General features: G+C 57.9%; 1 protein-coding gene across 1 annotated transcript in view; it reads right to left on the reverse strand.

The window, feature by feature from the left end:
* The window catches only part of AP3B2 (adaptor-related protein complex 3, beta 2 subunit), an 11412-nt gene extending 10945 nt beyond the window's left edge, over positions 1–467 (reverse strand). Inside the window, exon 1 of the mRNA XM_010571561.1 lies at positions 309–467. Coding sequence (XP_010569863.1) covers positions 309–421 — 113 coding nt within the window. The 5' untranslated portion in view covers positions 422–467. The remainder of the gene's footprint in view (positions 1–308) is intronic.
* Between the last annotated feature and the right edge of the window lie 9343 nt (positions 468–9810).

Genomic DNA, 9810 nt, shown 5'->3' on the forward strand with positions numbered 1-9810 from the left:
CCCCCCCCCCCCCCCCCCGCTACACCATCTCCAAAACCCTGCGATTTTTCCCTGAAACCCTCCCCGGCCTTTGCAACCTGCAGAGTGGCGGCGGCGTGACCGCGTCCCCTGTCCCCATCCCCGTCCCCATCCCCGTCCCCATCCCCATCCCCATCCTCATCCTCATCCCTGTCCCCACCCCAGGGACCGTGGCCAGCCCCCAGTCGGGTACCACGTCCCTGGCCGGGGACAGCGGCCAAGGCCTGTGGTGGCGGCCACCCAGCCGTGCTCAGCCATTGTCCCCTGTCCCTCCCCGCCGTTGTCCTTACCTCTTGTAGTCGGAGGAGAAGATGCCGCCGCTGGCGGGGTCGTGGCCGTATTCGGGCTCTCCCAGGCTGGAGGAGCCCCCCTTTTCCTCCCCGTAGGCCGGGCTGGCCGCCATGGCGGCGGGAGATGCGGTCGGGATGCGGGCGGTTGGGATGCCGGGACTGATGTCAGCGTCATGCGGGGACGGGAACCGCCCTAACGCTTCCCACGCTCCCCGTCCTCCAGGGATGCTCGTTTTCGGGGGGGGGCATCGCCCAGGTGGGTCGACCCCTCCCTGACTTGAGGGGGGGGAGGGCTTTGCACCCCCAAAAAGGGTCTCCAGCCCTGCACCACCACCACCACCCCCCCCCACCTGCACAGGTTTGGGTGCGAGTCAGCGGTAAAAGGGGCATTATTTGGGCTAGTAGTAGTCTTTGGGATGTGATTATATGGTATATAGCATATAGCTCATATATCATGATAGATTATATAATTATACATATTTACATTCTTTTACATTATGTTATATATTATATTAAATAATATTATATCATACTACATTATTTCATATATAATACATTATATAGTATACATTAGATATATACTATATACTGTATATTGTATGCTACATGCTGTGACTATTACCATATATTACATGTTATATTACATTAGAATATATTGCAGATTATATTAATTATATGATATTATATATAGTCTATCATACTAGATTATACATAATCCATTCTACATTATATGCTATATGTTTTATGTTTTATGTTATGCTACATTATATTATATTGCAGATTATATTGATTATATTCTGTATTCTGTAATATTATAGTCTATATTATACATTATACATTATATAGTATATGGTATTTAGTATATTATATTTGATGTATGATGTAAGATATGTGATATGTATTATATTATTTATTCTTAATACAGATATTGTTATTATTATTTATTATTGTTATTATTTATAATAATAATAATAATAATCATCTTCACAGGTAATTATTGATCTGGCAGATATTTCAGTTATTATTTTTCTTCGCAGCTAACAAGCCCCTAAGGGGCTGGTTGCCAGTCAGGCAGCTCTCTCACCCCATCATGCAGGAGTGAGGCAGCGAGAGACAACGGGCAGATTTCAGGTAGCAAAATTTAATGCAATTAATGCATTAAAATGCAATTTAATGCAATTTAATGCATTAAAACTTAATGGCAATTAAGCTCCAACAAGCGGAAAGGACACCAACCCCCCCCCCCCCAAAAAAAAAGTCATCCAGCAGCTGGGTCCCCCACCAGTGCAGGCAGCTGGAGCCCAGCACTCTTGGGAACCCCAAAGCTCTCCTGGAGATCCCAGTTGTGTTTGGGGACCCCAGCCCCCCTGGGGACCCCACAGCCTTCCCGGGGACTCTGAAGCCCTCCTAGAGACCCCAGTCCTCATGGAGACACTGGTGCCCTTTGGGGAACCCCCAGCCCTCCTGGGGAACCCATCCCACTTTGGGGGACCCCACAGCCCTGCCAGGGAGGGATGACACTGGGGATACTCATGGCCCCACCGCCGCAGCTGCCACCTTCATTTTGGCTTTCCACCCGCAAGAGAAAGCTGTCTGGGGGGGGGTGTGTGTCAGCTGTCCCCACTGCCCATGGGCCAGCCCCAGGGGAATTCAGGTCAGGATGCAAACACAGAGCTGGGGGTGCAGGAGTTGTCCCACTGTATTGGGTTTGTGTGGCAAGGTTTTGGCAGCTGGGGGGGTTACAGGGGTGGCTTCTGGGAGAAGCTGCTGGAAGCTTCCCCTGTGTTCAAGAGAGCCAATACCAGCTGGCTCTAAGACGGACCCACCGCCAGCCAAGGCTGAGCCCATCAGTGATGGTGGTAGCGCCTCTGTGATAACATATTTAAGAAGGAAAACAGGTTGCAGAAGACACAGAAACGGCAGCCGGAGAAAGGAGTGAGAACATGTAAGAGAAACAACCCTGCAGACCCCCAGGTCAGTGAAGGACGAGGAGGAGGTGCTCCAGGCGCTGGAGCAGAGATTCCCCTGCAGCCTGTGGTGATGAAGACCATGGTGAGGCAGGCTGTCCCCCTGCACCCCAGGGAGGTCCACGGTGGAGCAGATCTCCACCTGCAGCCCGGGGAGGACCCCACACCAGAGCAGGTGGGTGCCCGAAGGAGGCTGTGACCCTGTGGGAAGCCCGTGCTGGAGCAGGCTCCTGGCAGGACCTGTGGATCTGTGGAGAGAGGAGCCCACGGAGCAGGTTTTCTGGCAGGACTTGTGACCCCGTGAGGGACCCACGCTGGAGCAGTGTGCTCCTGAAGGACTGCACACCGTGGAAAGGACCCACGCTGGAGCAGTTCGTGAAGAACTGCAGCCCGTGGGAAGGACCCACGTTGGAGAAGTTTGTGGAGGACTGTCTCCTGTGGGTGGGACCCCATGCTGGAGCAGGGGAAGAGAGTGATGAGTCCTCCCCCTGAGGAGGATGAAGCGGCAGAAAATAACGTGTGATGAAATGACCGTAAACCTCATTCCCCATCCCCCTGCGCCACTGTGGGGGGTAGGTAGAGAATCCGGGAGTGAAGTTGTGCCTGGGAAGAAGGGAGGTGGGGAGGGAAGGTGTTCTGAGATTTGGGTTTATTTCTCATTACCCTACTCTGGTTGATTCGTAATAAATTGAGTTGATTTTCCCCAAGGTGAGTCTGTTTTGCCTGTGAAGGTAATTGGTGAGTGATCTCTCCTGTCCTTATCTCGACCCACAAGCCCTTTGTTATATTTTCTCTCCCCTGTCCAGCTGAGGAGAGGGGAGTGATAGAACAGCTTTGGTGGGCAACTGGCGTTCAGCCAGGGTCAACCCACCACGGCTGTGATGCCCAGCTCTGTGCTCACCAGTTTGATGTAGAAGTCCACCAAGCTCAGGAGGTAGAAGGTGAAGTGGATGCAGTTCTTTTTACCGGGATAATAGTTGCCTTTGCTGTTCATCGCCTCCCTGACTTTAGTATTGAAGTCACTGAGGTCCATCCCACCTTTTTTTTGGTAAATCTGGCATTTCCCCCCCCTCTCCTTTTTCATGGCTTTGAAGCCCTCCTTGCTGATCCGACCTCTGGTCCTCTGATTTTTCATGTCTGGAAAACCAAGAGCCACCCATCACCCTGGCCCGGCCACTGTGCTGCCGGCTGCCTTTTGGCCACTGCCACATCCCAAATGGCAGTAGAGGGTCGGACGCTGACTCTAGAAGTGTATGACCTCTCCGTCCCTGCAGTAGACAGCCCTATGTTTGAAGCTGCTGCTGAGGACGCCAGAGCTGATGTCTAAAGGGAAGAGCAAGGTGTCCCCAGGCTGCAATTTGCTCTCCAACATCTCCTCGAAGACCTCCCTCTGCCTGGGGATGCTCTTGAACAGCAGAAACTCGAGTGCCTCATACTCCCTCTGCCAACCGCACCAGGGAGGGAAGGCGAGGAGGTGGCAGAACCAGCCCCATCGCCCCCCAACACCCCCTGAGCCCCCCGTGCTGCTGGTGGAGGTCTTGCCAAGCTCCTACTGACAAAGCTGCTCAACATCTGCAAGGAGAGAGGAACAGAAACAGGGCATCAGCGTCGTGCTCGTGCCGTCCTGCCCATGCGCAGAGGACAGGGTCCCACACTGCCATCATCACACCCTGCCCGTGATGGCTTCTGCCAGGAACAAGGACTTGGCTCGGGAAAAAGTCACTCATGAGAGATGAAGAAAGGCTGAAAGCAAAACCCCAAAGCATTACGAACTCCAGGAAATCCCGGATGATTTTTTCCACTTTTTAAAGCTGCAGTTAATTTGCTAATTCCACTTTAAATGTTAAGTTTAGGAACAGAGGGAGGAGACGCAGGAGATCCTGGAAACGCTCTTGAGTCAGAGGAGCTGCAGGACATGTCCAAAAGGAGGAGACCTTCCTCCAGCCCCAGCCTGATCAGGCACCCAGCTTCTTGGTTTTGCTCCCTTCTCCTTAGAAGCCACGGGGACATTTCCCCCTTGCTGGGGAATCAGATTTCCCCTCTGGTGGGAGTGAAACCTCCCAGAAACCCTCCTGTGAGTGTGGGAACTGCAAAAGTCCCTGGAAAGAGACCTGAAGCAGCTCTAAATGATCCCACTGGAGGAATATTTTCACAGGTCACAGAACAGTTGAGGTTGGAGGCACCTCTGGAGGTCATCTGGTCCAACCGCAACCTAGAGCTCCTTGCCCAGGACCATGTGCAGATGACTTTTGAATACCTCCAAGGATGGAGGCTCCAGAACATCCCTGGGTGACCTGTGCCAGGGGTCAGTTACCCTCACAGTAAAAGAAGTCTTTCCTGATGTTCAGAGGGAACCTTCTGTGTTTCGTGCCCATTGCCTCTGGTCCTGGCACGACCATGAAGACCCTGGCTCCACCTTCTTTACTCCCTGCATCAGGTATTGATACACACTGGTAAGATCCCCGTGAGCCTTTTCTTCTCCAGGTTGAACAGCCCCAGCTCTCAGTTTTTCTTCATATGAGAGATACTCCAGACCCTTGGTGGTCCTTCGTTGGTCTGTCTCCAGTACATCCATGTCTCTCTTGTACTGGGGAGCCCAGCACAGGACCCAGCGCTCCAGGGGTGGCCTCACCAGTGTAGAGCAGAGGGCAAGGATCACCATCCTCAACTTGCTGGCAACGTTCCTCCTAATGTGGCCCGGGAAGCTGTTGGCCTTCACTGTGCCCCAAGGGCACGTTACTGGCTCATGGTCATCTTGGTGTCCCCCAGACCCTTAGGACCTTTTCTATCAGGCTGCTTTCCAGCTGGTCACTCCCCAGCATGTCCTGGTGCCTGGGCTTGTTCCCAGCAGCAGGATTTTGCACCTTGCCTTTGCTGAACTTTGTGAGGTTCCTGTTGGGCCATTTCTCCAGCCTGTCCAGGTCCCTCTGGGCATCAGCATGACCCTCTGGCCCATGAGCCACCCCTCCCAGTTTGGTGTCCGTAGCAAACTCACTGCAGGTATGCTCTGCCCCATCAACCGGCTCAGTAATGAAGATGTTGACCAGGACTGGACCCACTATTGACCCCTGGAGTACATCATCAGTGACTGGCCTCCAACCAGACCTGGTCCAGCTGTTTGGCCAGTTTTCAACCCAGCAGCCCAGTGAATATTTATTTTGATACTCAAAATCAAGCGCCAACAACAAAAGAGGCATCTGTTTGTCCCAGGAGGCCATGGGAGCGAAGAGCGCCTGCTCCCTTTGAGATGTGCCAAGGTGGGACATTGCTTGCCGGCAGCTTCTGGGAAAAGGAAAGCAACAGCCAAAAACCCCACAAATCAAACAGGGTTGGCACAGGGTCTCCGTGCCACCATTTATTGCCAAACAGAAGAGGGATGCCAAAGCCGCTGGCGCAATGCTGGTCCCCCCAGGGAACGATGCTCCAGCCCCGCGTGTTCCTTGGGCTCATCACTGCAGTGCTGGGGACACCTGGGAGGGAAGATGGGCTGTGGTGACGCTTGGCCGGAGGAGGTGTCAGGGTCCCGCCGGGTGGTGGCACCCTCTGTGGTGGTGGCACCCACCATGGCACCGGCGAGCTGGCCCAGCCCCAGCAGGGTGAGGGCAAAGTGGATGCAGTTGCAGGTGACGACGTTGTACTCCACCACCTGGTCCATGGCTTCCCGGATCCGCCGCTGCAGGGAGGCCGCATCCAGCCCTCCCTTCCTCCGCAGCACCTTGGCCGGACCCCGTGTCCGGAGGAGGTGGCTCTTGCCATGCTTGGCCACGATCCCCGATGGGGATGTCCCCGAGCTGCCTGCGGGGCAGAGGGGACACTGTATCCCCGTGTCCCTTCCACGGGGACATCCCCACACCGTGACCACCTCCTGGGGCTCACCTTCCAGGTGGATGATCTCCCCGCCACCACAGTAGACTCCGGCGTGGGCGCCCCACCAGCCAGGGACCCCTGATGCCAGCGGGAAGATGAAGAGGTCCCCAGGCTGGGGCTCAGCCACCCCATTGGGGACCACGTCGAAGTGCTGGCCCAGCAGCCCCTCGCAGAGGAAGAACGCTGCTGTGCTCGCTGCCCCGGCCACCGCCTGGGGACCCGTCCATGTTTCAGGGCCACCAGTGCCCTGGGAACACTGGCAGCATCACTGACCCGCTGGCTCACCCCCCCATCCCTGGTGGCTTGGGCACAGCTTGGGGCTCCGTGGATGGGGAAACCCTCCGAGAAGGGGCCACCTCCTCTAGGTGCTGACCACCCATGGGTGCTGGGGAAAAGGCAGGGTACGCAGGATTTGGCCCTGTCGTGCCAGAGGCGCCATGGGCGGTGCAGGGCACGGGGGGGATGCCAGCACGTACCTGCCTGGAGCTGCTCACCTGGAGGGACAAACACCCGGCATCAGCCCCAGTGACGCTGGGGAGATGGGAGCCAGGGCAGCAGCGTCAAGGCTCAGCCCCTGCCCGGACTGCTGCCATCCCCCTGCCTGAGCTTCTGGCCAGGGTCCCTGTGCCAGCACCCCCAAACCTGTCGCACCCAGGAGCCTAGCCAGCGCCGGGGCTGGAGGAAAAGCCCGTCCGGGGCTTGCAGGGTCTGCACCAGGGTGCTCACCTGTGGGGAGAGGGGGCAGAGCGAGCCTGGGACCCATCCCCTGCTGACACCCATCCCCTGCTAGCACCCATTTCTGCTGGCACCCATCCCCTGCTAGCACCCACCCTTGCTAGCACCCGCCCTTGCCAGCACCCACCCCTGCTAGCACCCATCCCCAGCCCAGAGCAGCCTCCCAGGACCCCCGCCTCCCCCCTCCCCGTGCTCCCAGACTCAGCACCGGGTAGGTCCCAGCCACGGGGTCCCTGGGCGTCGGGTGCCACGGCAGAGGGATGGGACCTCCTGGCTGTGGATGCCCTCCCTGCCGGCTCCCCCTTTACCTGGGTGAGGAGGTTCATCTGCAAGGAGAAAAACGTGATGTCCAGCGAGCTGGGGACACAGGCTGGTGCCCAGCCCCCGCCTCGGGGACCTCTCTGTCCCCAAATGTTTTTGGTGCCATGTCGCCCTGCCGAAACCCAAGCCGTGTCCTCGGGCACTGCGCCAGCCCCGGCGCTCGTGCCGTGCCCTGCTCCCTCACCTTGGGGACACCTCCGAGGTCCCCTCACTCCACCGTGGTCCCCACACAGCTGCTGCTCCAAACGTGGCCACGGGGCAGGATCTCGACCTGCCCCAGTGAGCACCGCGGTGGCTCTTGGCACCCGCGCACGGCTCCACCGGTGCCCGGGAATGTGACCAGACCACACTGACCGGCCCCACCGTGGCACCAAGCCCATCCTGCAGGGCCAGTCTGAGCGTGACAAACCCGACCTGGTGTGACATTTCATCAACGAACCTCTTGGGTGACCCCAAAGGAGTCACGAAACAGCCCCGTGGCCACGATGCACCGATAGCCAGTGGCCACCAGGCTGGTGCCAAAACGCCTCTTGGTGCCAAAGCGCCTCTTGACCTGAAGGTGGCCCAAGGGATGGCCACCAGCCTGTCCCCAGCCCTGTGTCCCCGGGGCGGTGTGTGCCCGGGGTCAGCTCCGGAGCCACATTAAACTTTAATCCTTGCGCCAGGGGGTCAGTGAAGGCTTTGGCAGGGCTTGGGGCCGGTGACGTGGGAGCTGTCACCCTCTGTCATCAGACAACCTCCACAGCATCATTTATCACAGAGCCTCCAATAAACAAGAGCTAATTGCAGCTGAAAACTGAGCCTGGCCTGGACACGGCTCAGTGCCAGGCAGCTGTGTTAACCCTTCCCAGGCACATCCAGTCCCCCAGCCATCTTGTACCCTCCCAGACCTTCATGTCTTCTTCCAGTTGCTCTTGTCCCTTCCTGATCCCCACCATCCTCTCCTGGTCCCCATTTTCCCATCCTGATGTACTCTCCCATTCTCACCACCCTCTTCTGATCCCTAGTGTCTCCTCATGGTCTCCACCATCCCCTCCTGGTCCTCACTAGCTGCTCCAGGGCTTCATCATCATCTCCTCGTCCTCATCATCCCTTGGCCCCTCTTTGTCACCATTGTCCCCTCCTGATCCTCATCATCCTCTCTCAGTTCCCATCACCTCCTCCTGGTCCCCATCACCCCCTCCTGATCCTCGTTGTCCCCTCCTGGTCCTCGTCATCTCCCCTTCATCCCCATAGGCTCCTCCTGGTCTCCATCATCCTCTCCTGGTCCCCACCATCCTCTTCTTGTCCCCACTGGCCCCTCCCATTCCCCACCACCCCGTGCTATCACCAGGGGGAGTGGGGCTGCCGGGACAGCCGTGCCTCCCTAGGTCACCCGATGTCCCAAACCGAGCTGTCCCCTGGCCAGGGTGCATCCACCAGCTCCCCACAGCCGGTGGGATTAGGGCGGCTGGAGCCTTGGGGCTGCTCCTGACCACAGGTTTCAAGCCCATTGCCAGCATCTTTGGGTAATTAGTAAATTAGTAATTAAATGCTCTCTGCCTGCTGGGGCGGGGGAAAGGGGGGCAGATCTCGAGGTTTTAGGCTGGGTAATCCCATGGCATCTGCCCCAGCGTCTGTCACCAAGCCGCATCACGACCCCGCTGCGGGCTTTAATGTTTGCTCCTTCACCCCCACCCCGCCGCCCGCAGCCCCTCGGCCATGGTGTCAGGCCTGCTCGGGGCGCTCCCCGAAAACGGGCCGGGTTGAGTCCAGCTGGGTGCCTGGGTTGGGTGCTCAGTCCCGGGATGGGGATGGGGTGCTGCTCCATGGGGACCCCACCTTGGGGACAGCACCCAGCCGGGGGTAGTGGAGAAAAGGGGTGGGAAACCATATTTTTGTAATTATTGGCTTTCCTGGGCGTGCTGATGATTGGCCGGCAGCAGATGGTTGGCCCGGCTAATCCGCCTCCCAAATCCCTGCTCCGGAGCTGGCTTTTACCCGACGGCGAGGAGGGGACGGGCAAATTAGCCGACTCAGCATGTATCGCCATGCTGGCCGCTCCCCAGCATCCCTCGGCACCGGCCACCCGGGTCTCTGCATCGCCCGTGGGTGGGCTGGCACTCTGGGACGCAGGTCCTCCCAGCGCCCTCGGATTGGGAACTGGGGGGCTTGTTTCACCTATGGGTGAAGCTCTGCTGAAGGGTCTGGAGGCACCTAAGCTGCGGACAAGGGACGGGGCAGGGCGAGGTGACAGCTTGCTCTTGCCGCATTAGCCCAGCGTCATAATTCTGCCGAGGGAGGAGGGCGGCCGCTGCCGCAGATGGTGGCTGTCAGAGATCTGGGTCACGGTGGGGGCTCACTGTGGGATGGTGGGGGGGCTGCAGGGTGGGACTTGGGCACCCCGGGGTGGGTGAGGGGGTCCTGGGGGTGGAGGGGTGCTGCAGGCAAGGATGGAGCCAGGCAGCAGGCAGGGTGTGATGGAGCCAGGCAGCGGGCAGGATAATGGAGCAATGCTGCGGGCAGGGGAGGTGGGAGCGATGCTGCAGGCAAGGATGATGGAGCCACGCTGCAGGCAGGATGGTGGAGATATGCCACGGGCAGGGGAGGTGGGAGCGACGCTGCAGGCAGGG

This window comes from Haliaeetus leucocephalus, unplaced genomic scaffold (genome assembly GCF_000737465.1).
Source record: "Haliaeetus leucocephalus isolate CR32 unplaced genomic scaffold, Haliaeetus_leucocephalus-4.0 Scaffold339, whole genome shotgun sequence".
NCBI lineage: Eukaryota > Metazoa > Chordata > Aves > Accipitriformes > Accipitridae > Haliaeetus > Haliaeetus leucocephalus.